Source organism: Mugil cephalus, chromosome 12 (genome assembly GCF_022458985.1).
Source record: "Mugil cephalus isolate CIBA_MC_2020 chromosome 12, CIBA_Mcephalus_1.1, whole genome shotgun sequence".
NCBI classification, from domain to species: domain Eukaryota; kingdom Metazoa; phylum Chordata; class Actinopteri; order Mugiliformes; family Mugilidae; genus Mugil; species Mugil cephalus.
Window position 1 is genome coordinate 8909433 of NC_061781.1, and position 18122 is coordinate 8927554.

The 18122-nt window shown below is 41.1% G+C and overlaps 2 protein-coding genes across 2 annotated transcripts; both read right to left on the bottom strand.

Annotated features, from left to right (window-relative positions):
- Positions 1-1720: 1720 nt before the first annotated feature.
- On the bottom strand, positions 1721-3879 carry LOC125017759 (granzyme B-like). Its single transcript, XM_047601229.1, has 5 exons — positions 3723-3879; positions 3407-3554; positions 2623-2758; positions 2153-2410; positions 1721-1993 (listed from the first exon to the last, which is right to left on the bottom strand). The coding sequence occupies exons 1-5, from the start codon at positions 3772-3774 to the stop codon at positions 1841-1843; spliced, it is 747 nt and encodes a 248-aa protein (XP_047457185.1). The 5' UTR covers positions 3775-3879; the 3' UTR covers positions 1721-1840.
- A 3759-nt stretch (positions 3880-7638) lies between these two features.
- Positions 7639-11379, bottom strand: LOC125017945 (UDP-glucuronosyltransferase-like). The gene is made up of 5 exons (XM_047601517.1): positions 10165-11379; positions 9366-9497; positions 9008-9095; positions 8672-8891; positions 7639-8163 (listed from the first exon to the last, which is right to left on the bottom strand). The coding sequence occupies exons 1-5, from the start codon at positions 11038-11040 to the stop codon at positions 7881-7883; spliced, it is 1599 nt and encodes a 532-aa protein (XP_047457473.1). The 5' UTR covers positions 11041-11379; the 3' UTR covers positions 7639-7880.
- Between the last annotated feature and the right edge of the window lie 6743 nt (positions 11380-18122).

The window sequence follows — 18122 nt, forward strand, 5'->3', positions numbered from 1 at the left end:
CATGCAATACTACAAGAGAGCGACCACCATGACCCCTACGTCTACTAGGCAGGCAGAGAGGCTAACCAAAAGATGCAGCCGCTATAGCATGTGCATACCACAGAGCGTGAAAACAACCAGTGAAAAAAGTGAAAGTCACTTCAGTAGTTAGTAAGACGGGGGCAAGTTTTTAGACTGATACTAATACATGAGATTGGCTGCTTATTGTTTATACTTTTTGAAATACTGAGCACTCTCCTTATCTCAAAACAGAAACAGTGAAAATGTCTGCTAACCCATGTTCTGTCAGAGGTCTGACAATGAGTTAGTCTATACATTTCTTCTCTTCAGCAGGGAGGAAACATTTTGTCAATAGTCAAAGAAGACGTGTTCTGTGGTGTAGTGGGATCAAGGTACTTTGCGTCTTTTTAAGTAACAAAAACAAGAAACAAGATGGGACCAAAAACGACAACATACCATATAATAATTGTCTCATTTTGACAAATGAGAAGGTATTTTAATGGAGTCTGTCTCTATGGGTTAGCACTACTAATATTTTTTAGACATTCCTGTTTTGAACAGGCCTTTATGTTACAGTCCAGAAGGTGGAGTCAGAGTGTTAAAACACTGAAGACTCAATGTTCCAGGGAACATTCTGGGTTGACGGCAAACTCACAGCAGCTGGAAGGTCTCGAATAAATCATTTGCCTTGTTTTCTGGAGTGAACGCTTTCCAGAGGCTGTTTGTCACGAATCCCTTTGGCGCATCCCTGAAATCTACACATGGTATTCAGAAGAGACACATCATAGCCACAACCATCGTCCAGTTCCAACAATGCCGTCCTTATTTTACCTCCTGTTAAGTTGCTAAATAACCAACAAGACTACTGTCGGTATAAGATAGCTGCTATAGCTACTGTCTGCATCTGATTTAAACATGCCAAACTCATGGTTAGCCACTGCTACCTAACAAAGGGATCTGCCACAGTATCTGATTAATGAGGGTCTTAGTATAAAAGTGATCAGCACCTCTGTGGAATTCCTGGCTCAAGCGTAGTATTGGACTGGAGTCAAGCAGAGCCATGCATAACAGCAATCCAATAACAATGGAAAATGGTAAACTAAATCTTGAAAATATTTGTCTGCACCTCCATCTAGTGGTTATCTTAGTGTTGGGAAATAGACAAATAAAAAAAAAGAAAGTCTCACCATCTGCTACTTTCAGAGTTGCTGATGTTGCACCAACAAGAAATGAGACCATGTGGAACCTTGGTGATTTTTGAAAAGAAGGTAGAGATGACTACACTAGGTGTGTGGGTCCTGTGTCCATCCTGTCCCATCTTCTTTGGGACATGTTGCAGGCATTAAATTCAAAAGGAGGGAATTTTTGCCAAAAACAATAAAGTTTGGCAGCTCGTACATTAAATATCTAGTCTTTGTAGAGTACTCGTGTACTTCATAGGAAATGGGGTTTGGAGTTTTTCTTCAGAAGACCGCTTCACGTATCTGTTTGCACTGTGGCTGGCTACGAGGCTTGAGTGCGACAACAGCGGCCTGTGGTTTGACAGGCCGTCTCTCGAATATTTAAGTCAGCCATCACACTCACACCCCTGAACACCCCAACCACTCCTTTTCCCTCTCACCTTCAACTCATAATAATCATCTAAAGGGTTGACCAAACTTTTTACAAAGTTTTCAAAAGGGGGTTGAGTACAGAAATAAAGGGGCAAACTATAGAAAACTTTATATTTCACATGTGTTTTAATATAATTTTTTTTTCACAAGCAAAAACAGTATACTTTACTGATCCGTGTCATTAAACACTAGACAAGCTGGTGCAGGAAAAGCAGAATTCTTGGCTTTTATTGATTCATCATTTCTTCAATCCACGCTGCAAAGAAATTGAGTTTTGTGAAGACATGGGGGAACTTTGAATTTTCACACTGGTTTTCCACGGTGAAAGCTGTTAAACCTTGAGGCTTGTTGTTGCAGAGGATTGGTCCACCAGAATCACCCTGGGGAAAAGGACAAGAGAAAGACTAGACTGAGTAGTCAGTCAAGATCATACTTGTTCCTCATGAAGACAATAACAGTTTTCTGTTAGCAGCATCCTTGTTGTATCGGTTAAGGTTAAGTTCACTATTTGTTGCTTTGCTCAAACACTGTGCAATTACCTGGCAAATCCCTCCTTTTTTGTCAAACGTGGTGCATATCATATGTTCACTATTGAAATATTCTTTCCAGATATTTTTGCATTCAAAGATGAGCTGGATTTTCTCCGTGGCTTCCTTCAGAACATGTGAGGCAGGCTCATTGGGTCCAGTTTGACCCCAACCAGCAACAACACATTTGATGTTCGCTGGGATTTTCCCATTTTTCTTTGGTAGTCCGATGGTTTTCACGTACTTATTGAGTGTTGCATTGTTTTCCAACTGTGAAGGAGAAGTGGAAATCACAGCAGTTAACATTTGCTTCATTCGTTATTTTGTTTTGTTTTTTCATATATTTCCTGAATTAGCTTATGGGTGTTTATTTCATCCTTAAAACACTTAAAGTTGCAGTTGAACACATTGCAAAGGCTACAGACAATAGCCAGTTTTCAACATTCAAAAGGAGGAAGCAGCAGAGCTACTATTGCTGGTACCTTCAGCAGCATGATATCGTAGTCGAATTTTTTGTATTTTGGATGTTTGTAGTACTTGGCCACTGTGAGATGTTGCTGACTGTCCTCTTTCTTGCTTATGTTGTGTGCTCCAAGTACCACTGTCATGGTTTGCGGGCTGAAAAAAGGGGAACATGTGATGTTGTTAAACATTATTTTAACCATGGATGATAACACCTAATATAACCACACTGAGTTTAAAATAAAGGCTACTGTACATGCCAAAACAGTAAAAATGAATGCATTCCAGTTTAACAGTCCTTCACTAAATAACCATCTGTGACTGTAGTAATATAGTATGCTCATAATATTATTCCTAACATTAACTTATGAGGAGGATGTAGTTTGTGGTGCTGTAAAACTGTTTAGCCTCGACCACCAACTAAAATGGGTCTGACAATGTGATAGAAACAGGTGTCAGAACAACACAATACTAGTCAATAATACCACAAACCACAACCTCAAAATGAAAACACAGTTGTATAAACAGCTCAGTTTATACTAGTTTCCTCAATGACTGACTAGTGAGTGTATAGGAAGTGTCAACTGTTTAAACCCATGATAGTAAATAATTGTCAGCCATTTGGGTATTTAATATGATACATCAACTGTTTAAAACCTTTTTCATATTTCCTTAGTGAAAAAAATATATATAATTCAGAGGTGAATAATTAGCGCAACTAACTTACTAGACATGAAACTACACATTTAATTTCAGAGTTACTATTTGATTCCTTTTCAGTTTTGGAAAAAAACAATAACTCACTAATGGCAGTGCGCTGCCGTGAGAACGAAGTCCTCCCGAATAAGGATCCCACCGCATGAATGTCGTCCTTGGTACTGGAGTGAAGCCATGTAGGGTCTAGAATGAGGCTTTGTAACTTTACCACCTATTATGCCACTCTCAGAAGCCCCTAAAAATGAGAAGGTAAAAACAGTTCTCAAATCATTGCCCTTCGTTCCAATAAAACAAATACGAGATACTTTATTCCAACATGATGATGATGGATAAGAGATCTCATTTGGTTGTTGTGGTTCAGAGTCACTTCTACAACTTTGAAAATAATTTTATGTCATCTTACCAGTGAGAGAGACCATCAGAAGGACGTAGAGGATGCAGCACGTGTCAATCATGGTGGCGCAGATGCAAACGCTGAACAGTGTGTCTTACAGAGCCCCCCTCCTCTACCTTTTGTAGCTCCCACTGCGGAAACGTTGTGGGATGGGGTGTGAGACACCAGCTGCACATGCAAGATTTGAAATGATTCTCTGGTTCCTGCTGCGTGTGGGAGGTGCCACCTCTGTACAATAAGTTGATGTCCTTTGCCAGGAAAGATAAAACAAACCTGACATTTGAGTTGTTGTGTGTCCTGGCCATCTTGTTAAATTAATAATAATTTCATTAATGTTGTGCATGTATGTGTGCATAGTTGCACATAGTTGGTTTTATGTTAACAAACAACTAGTCTTTTCTTATGTGGAGAAATAACGAGACTTGAAAAGTTTTGTGACCAGAGATTTAAGACCACTAACTCTAGTTATAAACCTAAATACTCATTCTTGACAGATTCACTTCATTTACTCTAAAGGAAGATGGTTTAAGTAATGGAAACTGCGTGAACCCCAATGCGATCGACTCTGAACTCTCACTCTCAACCACACACACAGTGATGACCATGACTTAACCACATGCCTTATTTTCCTGGGTAAAACTCATCTGGTTCTCTTTTTTTTCACAAACCCACACTAACTCTAGAAGTTATATAGAGTTTAGGTTTATTTCATCTATGTAGCAAAGAGCATTTGCACCAAAGTGCTTCACATTCAACATGTCATATAAAACATTTGAAGAATTTTAAGTAATGTTAAAGCCTTTTATTGGCCTGTCTGTCCTTGTTGCAGATTTGCGTTGGACCTTGATTTAATATTATTTTAAAACTACGATAATGATAAATCAACACTGGTCACGAGTTATTAAATATGTATATATAATATACAAGGGAGCAAAAATACTTTTATAAGGGAGCTGGGAGCTTTCAGTCTGGGTAAGATGCAGTGTTAATATACACGATCATCATTAAGGATTCCATGAACAGTTTTCTCTGTGTTCATGAGAATATACCACCAGCTTACATTATTAGCCCGATGTGGTCTGTGGTGGACTGGTTCCATGAAGGCGGTCTGGTGCATTTCTGTTTTGGGTAATTCGAAATTACAAGTTGGCCCCATCTTGGAACTGTCTGAACTTTGTCTTCAGTGCAGACATCTGCATCTGAATTCAAACAAGGCAAAGATTAGGCCATGAACCCTGTCCTTGAGAGGCCGTCCCCCTCATCACACAGATCCCAGTCGTCTGTAGGTGATGGGTTTAAGCGTGTCTGCGTATGTGTGCGCTAAAATTGACTCCTTCTACCTTAGGCCAATAATCTACCAATTTCCCCTTGCGCATGGAGGTGACCTTTACCACACAAATAGGTCCCAGCACATCAGTAATGTTGCAACAGAGGAAATCAGGCTTAAGTTTCAGTATGACTTGTCCAATCTGCTAGCTGGACTGGGTGGGTGTCCTCACCTTCTACTTCTATTTACCTTATTACTACTTAAACAGCGCTGTTTCCAGTACAATATATTGTACTAGTATTTGTTATGAAGTATGGCACTCATATGAAACAATATTTTTGTAAGAACAATGCATTTTACATTTCCTTTCCTCCTCCTGGCACCTTGGAAGTAGATAAAGTTGAACTGAAATAATATTATTGTCAAAACGATGCATCTTTTTCTTGTGGCCTTCATTGTGGTCATCATGGTGATGACCTTTATGCTCTTTTCCCTCCTCTATGCACGTTGGAAGTAGAGGGTGACAAACTTTATAGAAACATCAAGGTGGATTTGCAGTTGAGCCTCAAATGAGAGCATGAGGAGTCCTTCAACAGCTGCATCATCTTCTCACACCAAAGGAAGCCGTTAGGCACAAATTAGTTTGTTTTAAAGAGCTGGTAGTTACCTCGCGATGTCAGGTGGCTAACACCTAATATGGAACTACTGTTATACGTGAAATGAATTAGCTGAAGCGACATTTTCTCAGTGCCTCCTCTGTGCAGTTTGTAAAATGCAAAATCTTTGTTTATTCCTCAGCTGAGCAGCTTCCTGAATAACAGGAAGGCTTGTACAATACTACTATAATTAAAAGGTTTCGACTGACATGAACCTAACCTCTAGAATGCAGGCAGAGAGGCTAACCAAAAGCTGTGGCTGCTATCGCATGCGCATACCGCAGACTGTGAAAACTACCAGTGTACTAAGCAAGCAACTTCATTTTCCTTATTCTCTGGAGAGTGTCTCTGCAAAGAAGACTGCTTTTGTTATACTGATAAAACACAGGCTGTGCAGAAGGTTTTGTTTCAAACCATCTTTTTTTTTTTTTGCCCAGAGGGTGGCGACAGAGAGAAGCACATTCTTCTTGGGCCTGGTAATTGCCTGTTGGATGCTGCATCCAAAATGTTGATTGACAGCATACTCCCAGCAGCCAAGAGGCTTCAAGTAAAACAGCTGCATTACGGCAACCACTTGTACTTGTAAAAAACAAACCCTGATACAGTTCTGACAACTAAACGTGTCTATGTATCTATCTATCTTGGGCCAACATTTCCTGAACCTTATTTCACAGGCTTGTTAGTTTGAAACCTGACTATTAGTGAGCTATTATCTGCATCAGATGCTGACATCTTGGCAACTTGGTTAGCTAGAACTTCCGTAGCTAGCAGAATGAAGAGCAATTCGGTCTTAGTTTGTCTTACAGTCACACATTACTTCTACATATGTATGGTACGGACCCTACGCAGTAGCCTGCAGCGTAACCTGACGTGCAACTCAACAGTAGTGTATCTACACTAATTTCCTTGTTCACGTGTCATGATGTGGCCCAACAAGCCATCCTACACACCATCTACTCAGAAGTCTTCTCTGTATGTATACATACTTTAATCTACATTTCCACCTACAACATAAACTGTGCTTGAATATAGTTGAACATACAATGTATACATACAAATATACATTACAGGAATATAAATCAAGTTTAACTATGCAATATGTTGTTTTAGTGGGGTGATTGCAGAACAGTCTTGACGCACCAGCGCACATATATAGATGCGTTTAACAGCGTAGCTCCATAGGCTCCATGTAGGCCTTTTGTGGGATGTAAATCTTAAACTGGTGCTTTACACAGGCTTGTATAAGCCCCAGCTGTAATCGTTGCAAAATGAAAATTTGGGCTATTCTTATCTCTGTTACTGGAGATTCAGCTTTCTTTGCTAGGACAAAGGCCGTCATTTTATCAAAGTGGAACTGAATATTTTATATTTAGCCATTTTCTGATGCTCTTTCTTGTTTGTGCTTCTTCCTCCTTCTGTGATTGTTACAGTCCAAGTCAACCTTCAGACCTCAGTTCCTCTGATTCTTCACTTCAAGTGTAAAACTCAAACAATGACCAAGGCAAAGTCATGGAGCCGCTTTTATGTTGACTAAAGTTACAAAAAAAAAAAAAAAAGGAATGAAAGAATAATACTGTGATGCATAGGTCTTCAACAGGGGGTCCGCGACCTCTAGGGGTTCAGCGGAGGTACTGCAGAGGGGGGCGCAAAATCTTTCATTAGACATTTTTTGTATATTTTTTTATTTTCCCCCACTAATCTAAATTTCGTTAAATAGACATTAACATGAATCCAACATATTTTAGTAAAGGGATAAGGGATAGCTTAATATTGAATGATAATAATAGTGTATATTTCTAAATAGCACTAGGCCTAGTTTAATATAGAACACATATAGTAGGTAGGGGGTCCCTACTTAATCTCTTCATCAGTTTGGGGGTCCTAGGCCTGAAAAATGTAGAAAACCCCTGCTAACCCTGCTAACGTGTTGTCAGTATAAAATATCTTGAACTCAGAAAACAAAGGTCTTCAAAATATTACAGATACTTCCATGACCGAGGGATTCAAAAAACAAGTTTTATTCGTTTAGAATTTTCTTTAGAAAAGGAGAGTTGGGTGGCTTCAATCAGTCGTCATTAGGTTGTTATTTGTAGCAAATGTAGTAATGGCACTTTGAGATTTTACACTCACATATATACACCCAGTCATCACACAGTACACCATATTCAACTTGCTCAGCAGTGTTTCCACCAGTAGCTTAATTGCAGTGAATTAATAAAACCTAGCAAATGTTGCAAAGAAACACTACTCTGATTTTCTCTTTGCAGTCCCTCTTCGCCAACACTTGCGCATGCAAAACAGGAAGCATTTCAGTTCCAACCACATAACGGTGACGACGATGAGGACTAAAAAGCCAATGACATCCAAGCTATGGTACTGAATCCAGTTCAAGTTATGTGCAGCTACCCTGAGGTGGGAGGCTCCTTTGTGTCTCAAGACGAACTCAGTCCAGAAAACAGCCAGGTCCACAGGCTCAACAGGGCGGTCGAGGTGTATCTGGGACAGCTCCACTGCGTTCTCCTTGTAACTGGGGAAAGGAATCATTTAATTATTCATTGTCAATTTGTTTGTGGGTTTGACTAACACTGGACCGACGGTTAAGTCCCTGCTAACAAGCAAACGAAGACATCAGCACTGCAGATGAAAGACACTTAGCAAAAAAAAGAAGAAAAAAAAAAGAAAAAAGAAACACATCAGTTTCAAATGTTTGAGGAAGGAGAGTGCATTGTAGACATTTGTTGAATTGTGACCTGTGAGAAACGCAACCAAAGGGCCCCTTTAAAACGCAAAATAAACAACATAAAAGCATGTTCAGCCAGGTACACTCTGTACACGTCCACACAGGCCAGATAAGATACAGAATGTGAAAACACCTGCATTTGGATGGACTCCACAAACAAATAGGAAAAATGCATCAAATTCAAATGTAGGCTCAAGTTATATTTATTTATTTTTAGTTCAACTCTAATGGATTTCTTCATTTGTATCATTTAGTTATGAATCCAAGTGCTGCCGTGAACATCCAGGTGTCTTACCTTTTGTCATGGATCATTTTATTCAGCGCAGCCAGTAGAGTTTCAGTGGTCACTTCGTATATACTGAGTTTCTCTGCAACACCGCGGGACACTACGCGAAGCACGTTGTCTCCCTGGTCCCCGAAAAGTGGAAACATCAACATTGGCACGGCGTTACAGATGCCTTCATAGATCCCGTGAGTACCCCCATGAGTAATGAAGAGTTTTGCCTTGGGATGAGCTGGGGGGCAGAAACGAAAAACGCCCACAATTACACATCCAATCCGACAAGTATTATTAAGTATTACACTTAAAATGTTCTACATTTTCTTAAGTTTTTGATGAAACTAAACCCACCCAGGAGGTCGTTCTGAGGTAGCCACTTGAGAATTTTGACGTTCTTGGGTACATCTTCAGGGAGCGCACCAGTGTATCTCCACAGAACCTGAAACATAAATGATACCACCTCATTTTTAACACATGCAAACTAGTGCAATGAATGGATAGTTTACAGGATGACAATGCCAGAGAACAAAGTCCTCCGGTTCAACCTGATTAAGCATGGGGCCTGTACGCACGCTGTGAAAATCTCTGGCTAATGTGTAAATGTTTGTCCCGCTTGAGCGGAGGACACTTCAACAATCAGTCTTACATAAAGTGTACAAAAAGCAGTCATAGGTCATCAAGTAAAGAGGTTTAATCGGGTTATCGTTACCCTCTGAGGGATCTGCCGGAAAGCATCAAAGAACTGTTTGGCTTTCTCCTCGGGCATGTTGGACACCATTGAACCCAGGGTAAAGACAATAAAGCCGTCGTCTCCTGAGCCTTCCACAAACTCCTCTAAGTCCTGCAGGGAGGTTGGAGAAAACACAAAAATGACAAAAAGGAATGTGCATGCGTGTATCCCCTATTTCTGAAGCAGCGTTACAACGCATTGTGTTTTGATCCACTTTGCATGCAGCACAGAGGCTCCTAATTAGGTAATCTTAAAAGCAACAGTCTCGCGTGCGCTTATGCCAACAAATCTTCTGCAGAGCATTTGATACCTGTTGACACAATAGAGCTCCTCTCTGCTATTCTTTGAAAATGCTGGCAATAGTCCAGAAATCGGCTTTTCCTGGTTCACATTACAACACAGACGACCAGAAAAACCAGGTCTGCCTTCACACAATGAGCCACATGAGATAAATATCAGTAAACAGTCAAATCATTCTGAATCTTGATGCTCAATCAGCCTGAAAATGCTTTATTGTCTCTTAGGAAATACCATAAAATACCATTGAAGATTTATTTATTTTTTTTAATTAACTACAGTATTTTATGCATTTTATGCAAATGTTGGTTCCAGAGAAACTTCTCCCGTCTTTATTTTCATGTAAATTTGCAAAGGAGCCATTGTAGTCAGAAAAATTGCTTATAAATTCAAAAGAAAGTGTATGAAAGTATCTGCATCCAGTGAATCCAGATGCGATGCATGCTTGATTACTTTGGTACTAACTTATTTGCATACTCACTGCTGGAAGAGGAGCCTTCTTTGCACAGTTGATCCCTCCGATAAAAACCATGTTTGGCATGACAGGTTTAGGCCATTCAAAAGTAAAGTCATATCTGAGAAGCCAGATAGCCCCGTGGCTTACAAGCTCTTTGTAGGTCGTGATTTCTCCAATATACTTAGTGACCAGCTCGTCAAAGTGGACATAGATAATTTTGCACATGTAGGACTGCACGGTAGACATGATCAGGTTTTTGACTCTCTGCGGGAAGGTCATGACGTCTGTATTACCAGAGAAGAAAGCGGGAACATAGGAAGGGGGAGAGGGGCACTGGTTTGCCTTTGCATCCAACTCACATGGAATCCCACGTAGGAAATAAACAGCAGGAATGGAAAAGATATGAGCCAGGACGGAGCCGCAGGGAAGGAAGGGGTCTGTGAGCATCAGCTCGAACTTCTCTCCCCTCAGAAGATTCATCATAGACTCGTTGTTCAGCAGGGTCTCGCAGCTTTGCACCTGGGTTGTAGTGAACTTTATCAAACGTTCCACGTTGACGAACAAATCTGTGAATTCTGGCGGTTTGAGGAACACTCCTTCTCTGAGCTGGTTAAAAGTGTTATCCAGTTCTTCTTTGGTATATGGCGGCTGGTAGATCAGAGTCTTGTAGTCTTTTGAGCCACCTGCCTCTGTTTTGGTGATCAAAAGGCTGGTTTCAGGCACCAGCACCACGACCTCGTGGCCCCTGCGGCTGAGCTCCTTCACCAGTATCTTCATGCTGAGCCAGTGGCTCCCATCCACAGGCATAACCAGCACCTTCGCCCCCTGAACAGGCCCCAGACTGAGGCAGCATATCCAAGCCAGGATCCCCAGCGTAGGAAACCACACCCCGCTGCTCATTGCGTCCTCCCTGTGCTGCAGGCTGGTTTGCTGCAAGAACTATAGAGGTGCCTCTTGTCAAGAGGCAGCTTTATGCGTGTCCGTGTGAAGGGGGGTGTGTGTTTAAATCCTGCAGGAAGTCTGCATTTGCAGTCAGGCTATTATATAACCTCAGGAAGACAGGCACAGTGGAGATTCCCTGCGGAATTTGTAGGGGAAGTTCAGCATTCAGAGTCTGTCTCTAGTTAATCACTCTTTAATGTCACTAAGTGTATTTTCTTTTTCGTGCTGGGTCTACTCTGTCTTCTGCATTCGCTTACACCCGGCACATTAATCATTCTCATTTCTGTCGTGACATCTGCTTTTAATCGCAGCCCTTTTCAGTCCGTATTCATTGTTTTAAGTGCTGAATTCTAGCGGTCAGTGAGATGTGCAAGTCATGGTGGCAAAGGCTGAACTGAACTTTGAGCAGAGTCCTCTCTGTTTGCTTTGGCTGTTCCGTCTCTCCGCCCCCTGAAAAAGAGACACATGCGTGCCTAATAGGCGAATGCCCTCTTTTTTTCACTCCTTCTAGACACGCACATGTACATCTACAAGCGCTGTAAACGGACTGGTGGCGTGCGAAGTCATTTGTAATAGGAAACCTACACCCTTCTCCTCGGAGGGGGTTGATAACATCAAGACATTGATGTAATACTTGGAATTCTACCGTTGGTTACGACCAGCTCATGAAATCCACTTGAGCACTCGAGCGAACAGCGCATTCAGAAAAAAAGAAAAAAAAGAAAGAAATATGAATATACTGTATATACCATATACATATGTATACATTCACACTACCAGTCAAATGTTTGGAGCCACCTTCTCATTCACTTCAATGAGAAAGTGTGTCAAACGTTTGACTGGTAGTGTGTGTGTGTGTGTATACAGTATGTGGAGCACAAACGACAACACAGTCACACTCTTTTCCTGGAATGCGCTGGTTTTTCAGTTCCACGATGTAACAGGAAACTGTGGAAACCAAAGAAGGCAGCACACGCGTTTTTACAAATCTCAGGACCCTCTGCGCTTACTCTGATGCAAAGCGAAGGAACACAACCGGAGGTTAAATGAGGATTTGTGAAGGGAGGGAGAGGGGCTTGCCTAGTGAGGGTCAGTGGTTTGGCCTGAGCGGGGGGTTTCCCATGGCAACTCTTTGTCCAGCAGAAAGTAGCTCCAGAGAAAGGGAGTAGACGCCGCTTTCAGTGGATGTAACGGGTGCAGAGCGACAAAAGGACATGAATCAGCAAAGAGAAGTCGCTGGTGACTTTAAGGAAAATGTAATGTTGTACAGCAAACTGTACAACATTACTATTCTATGCAAAGCTGAGAAACTGAATCTACCTATTTTCCTTAAACAGACGTATATTTTGCACTTGAGAAAATGCAATATCAGCAGTTCTGTATAATTTGTGTTTTCATTGTCAAACACACTTTCTGCTGTCCTGTATTTTATTTACTCAAGTGATTCAGTAAGTTCCATAAGAACTTGAATTTAGTCAAAACTGAAAATGTTCTCTAACATCAGAAGAAAATGCAGCGGTTCTGTAGAATAAATTATCCTTTGACTTTATAAAACTGTGCTGGACTCCTCCCGAGGATGTCTGGCTCTAAATGATTTCTTTGTATAACGTTACACAACAGCCCACCTAGTGATTGCGCGGAAAAGCTTTAGGTCATAATTAAAGACATAACCACTGGTCCGCCAGAAGCATGAAAACACACACACATCCCCTCTCTGCATAAAAGTGTCGTGCCATCGAGCATTCAAGTAAAAAAAAAGAAAAAAGAAAACATTTGCGTACGTTTGTTTGGTCAGCGAGATGCAAAAGCAGATGTTTAAAGCCAAAAGAGAGCTGGCAGTGCTGAGATACTGAGGGAGTTCCAGTACTTCATTCTCCCCCGTTGGGGCCCCACCCAAACTGACCCTTACATATTTAAGTGAAAGGAGCACAATGAAAAACCCTATAGTACACACAGCTTGCTGTGTACACTAATAGAGATCCGAGAACCACAGCAAATATAAACCGCAAGCACTATGGCCTAGTCGGTACTTCACAGTTGGCATTTTATTTATTTACTGCACATTGATAGCCATGCAGGCTAATTTCCATCTGTAGTGCCTGGTGGTATTAAAAAGGAGACTAAAAAGAACTCCGGAGATCATGACACACAAGAACAAACAAACAAAACAACCAGGATCAGAACTAGATAAAAGGGGAAAGAAGATTTACACATTAAAATACATCAAATAAAAGTTCAGTAGTAAGTGTTGATTATCTAGTAACCATGTTTTAGTTGGACCTTTGGAAACGCTTTTCATGTTCTTGTTGATAACTCTCACTGACCTGAGCTATAAACTCTGATACTAGGCTATCAGTAACCTTTTAACAGGAATCCTATTTGGCAATATGTTGCAACACAGAGCTCAGGCCTGAAAATAACCAGTAAAAATCATAAACCAACAACAAGCCGCATAAAATATACTTAACATACAACATTTAAATTCTAAATTTATCCTATGAAGACGTCCGACTTTAGTTTTGAGTTAAATGTGAGGAGAAAGGGAGACCACTACAAACCACTTGTATGTACAATTTAACACCAAATCAGTATCATAATTCTTGTGTAATTCTCAGTGACAAGTTCAGTATGTGACATTCCGGGTGGACAAAAGAAGGAGCGTATTTGAAACTGCCTTATTTCTAGTGGACCTAGACGGCGGCTTTTCACGCCGCCATCAACTGCGGCTCTTCAGAAAAAGCTCAGAATTTTACTGCAAGCCGATGGTTCAGGTGAAAATATGCTCCTTGGATTTGACCGCACTCCTCCAAAACTTGAATGAACTTGTGGATTAGTGACTCACTAGTCTGGCCGTTGATGTTGCTGCCATCTGTTTCTTTTAGCAAATGAGGAACATTCACGCTGCAGGGTATCGTCAGTCGCATTGTGTTAGATCATAATTTTCATTTTCTTTTTGCCGATCCGCGGTCTCGATTACACGGTTTTATATTCTGTTGAATGGATTTCGATTAAAGAGCTGTAAATCTTTCACCTGCCTTGTGCAAAGACTGGTAGTTACAGGGTGAGGATCTATCTACATGATTTAGTTGCAGGATGCAGGTTGTTTTACAAAGGTGGGTGGTGAAATGGACTGTGCATCGGTTAATGCCTGAGAACATTCTTTTAAAAATCCTGCTGTGGGAAAGTCGCCGTAAGACAAATCATTCAAACAACATATTAGGATGCACCTCACAACGAGCTGCCATAAAAATGGAATAAGAAGGGAATATGAAAGGAACTGTGGCATGACCAAAAAGATGATGATAATTCAGCTCGAAAGGGAGAAAACACAACAACAGACACAACGACTTAAAGCAACGTGCCGTTTTTGGACACACTTAAGGCTCTCAGTTGGTGGTGCTATAACCTCAAAGCACCTTCCAGTAGATTGTTTTAGTTACTCCATTTCACTATATCAGGGGTCTTCAATGTTATTAAGTTATTCAAATTACGCACAGGTTCAAATATTTATTTGTCTTAATTTCAAACATGTGCAACTGCTGTAAACATAAACATACATACTGTACAAATATATATTTCATCTGGGGATTGTAGAGGCTCTCAGCCAGCTAAGGGGAACTTGACAGAGTCAGGGTGTAATATGTGGCCTCGCTGGATTAATGTTAATGTGCATTTAAAGGCATTTAAATTTGTGGGGGAAAATTAAAAAATATATATATAAAAAAATAGCCAACTGGGACAGGCTCCATCATCCCCCCGCGAGACCCTACTGAAGGATTAATCAGTAAAAAAAAAAAAAAAAAAAGTTTTAGAACACCACACTCTTTCCATATTTATTTTTTTACTGAAAAGTATTCAGTTTGTGTCATTGCACTCTGAAATGAAAACATAGAACAAATAAGCAATTTGAGTAGAAAAACAGATCACAGAATCAATTTATAGGCCTAAATGTATTCTAAACTTTTGACTCATCAAAGTAGCCACCTTTGGCAGATATAACAGCTGAACACACCCGTGACAGTCCTTCTACAATAGAAATCAAATATTCCCAAGAAGACTTGGGAAGAAGTTCTTCCAAAGTCTGTTGCAGAAGTTCCCATAAATGTGTGGCACTTGAAGTTTGCTTGACTTTCACTCTTCTGTCCAGTTCATCCCAAACCAGCTCAGTGGGGTTTAAGTCTGGAGACTGTGCTGGCCACTCCATGTTTTCATACCATCCTGTTCTTTTTTTTCCCTGAGGTAGTTTTGATATAGCTTGGACTTGTGTTTTGGGTCATTATCTTACTGTAGGATGAACCTCTGACCATCTAGGCGCATACAAGAGGGTATTGCATGGCGCTGCAGAATGCTGTGGAAGCCGTTTTGGTTCAGGGTGCCCCTGACTCTGTACAAGTCACCGACCTCGGATCCAGCAAAACAGCCCCAGACCATCACACTTCCTCCTCCATGTTTGACAGTTGATGTCACACACTGTGTAAACAATCCCCTCGCCTACCCGACGCCGTACAAAGATCCTGCGTGATGAACCGAAGATTTGAAATTTTGATTAATCAGTCCATAATACCTTCTTCCAGTCATCAGTAGGCGGTGTTTCGCGGCCCCTGGAGAGCCTCTTTGTCTGATTCTGACATCTTAGCAATGGCTTTCTTGCTGCAACTCGTCCTGTCAAACCAGCAGCTTGAAGTCTTCTCTTCACAGTTGAAACTAAGACTGGCTTACTACGACTACTATTAAGCTGTGCTTAAAGCTGTTGTCCTGTGAGCCGCCTGTCACGCAAGCCGTTAACGCTCAGAAACTTGTCCTCTGATTCCGTTGTGGCTTTGGGTCTGCCAGACAGCTTCCTGTCAGAGTTTCCCCCAGTTTCTGAGCCTTTTGATGGCGAAGAAACCTGCACTCACTAACACCTTGACTTTCTTTGCAATTTCCCTGTAGGAAAGACCTACATTTTTAAGTGTTATGATGGTCTGTCTCTCTTCCATTGTTAATTGCCTTTTTCTCACCATTTTTGTAGCAACACACTACTTTCTGCAGTACAATACTGTTCACCTGACGCTCATGAGGGTCTGGTACCACATTGTGTTCCTACACTGCCTTTGTGCAGACAGAGGGGGTTGTTAAGTAATCAAGAAAAGTTGGAACACCTGTAGGAATTAGTAGCACCAGCTTTCAAGGCTGATTGAACCTTCATTGCTGCAGAACAGCTTTAAATTGTTAACCCACTTCATGTTCCCTGAAAAAGGCCTTTTTGTATAATTCTGAAATGTACATTATTTTTCAGTCAGTACTTACCTTTGTACCATTTCAAGCTATTCATTGCGCTTGCATGACTTGAATTACAATAAATAACTGGAAAAATTAGGGTGTCGTAAAACTTTTGACTGGTAGTGTGTGTATATATATATATATATATATATATATATATATACAGTATAAAAATGTCTAATCAACCAAAGATTTTGCGACCCCATTGCAGTACCTCCGCAAACCCTCTAGGGGTCATGGACACCTTGTCAGTGTTGTCAAATTGTATCCTCGACAGTCTGATGCTGTCACACAAACACTTTCATACTTCAGCTCATCTTAATGTTAGCCTCAAGTTCAAAAGTAAAAGTTACGTGCTCCTGATTTAAAAAGAGGGACTGCAGGACCCAACCTGCTCTGAACCCTGCCTTGATTATACAGTACAGTATGGTTGCAATTTATCTTGCTAGACAGTTAGACAGCACACTCACAACCTTATCAAGCACCTGCATATTAGTTCTTTTAGAAGGGTTATAGTTCTGTCGGTAGCACCAGGGTGCACTGGGTGAGTGCCGGTTCATATGAGATTTTATTGGCAGCCTGGTGCGTGTTTAAAGTTCAAGAAGACAGTGGGGATTAATTCAGATAGTGTCAGTTGTAAGTGCTTGCTGTGTGCGACTAACAAAGTATGAAAGGTATTTGCAAACATACTGCTCATGCCAACTGTGGAGTGAAGATCGGTAGATAGATTTTTTTCTTTTTTTTTTACTTTTCTGTTTTGTAGGAGCCCTAAAAGGCTGATAAGTACTCCAGTGCGTCCCCCTCCTGCTCTAACTCAAACATATCAGATAAAACATGGGTTGGCCTCTAATGTGGAGAGTTGGTAAAATCTAATCAGCACAGCCATTGTTCTGAAAAGCTCTGCTTTGGTCTTCAAAGAGGGCCAGCGAAAGCACGCCCTGCCATATGAGAGGGTCACTAAACACCACCTACGACTACGTTTAATTCAAAGTGTTCAAGGTGTTTTGGTTCCTTTTATTTAAATTGAGTTTCCAGACTCGTTGATTATGTTTGATAATGTATCCTCATTTTATACGATGAGATGGGGTTATTGATTGGGACTGTTACTCCATCGAACATGCAGATAGTGTACATGCATACAGGTGAAGTAAATAACAATGACCATCTTGTACCACCCGCCTGGACCAGACCAGATACCCCCACCCCATAGCAAAGACACTCCTTGATGTCATCGCCAGCAGGATGCAGCCTGACACAGAAACACAGATAAACACAACATAAACACAGAAAAACACAAATAACAGCACAAGGTTTTGACCTGACCTCCAAATTCACTAGATCCCAAACTGGCCAAGTATCTGTGGGATGCACTGGAACAAACTTGATCCACTGAAGCCCATGTTACGCCAGTTTGGCGTATGTGGCTGAGCGAATGGTGGAGACTCTGGCAAGCACGGTGGGAACAGTTGCGAACAAAGACAACAAAGACTTAACCGATCCATGGTGACAATGATTTAAAATGTGCTGGCAATGCTTGGATTGATCCAGGTGTGCCTATTTCCACCTGTCAAACAGCAATAAACCAAGTCCACATGTGGCATAGAAAAGACGGAAGTAGTAAGCTGACACCTGCTCTTTGAACAGATACCGCCTCAGTGCTTGACTCAGCAACATTTTGTCCTGGGCTGCTCCTCTTGTGTTTCATTGTGTCACCTTTATAGTTTATATGTGTCGGCCAACTTTTGTCAGACAGTAGTAAAAATCTGCATAGACGTGCA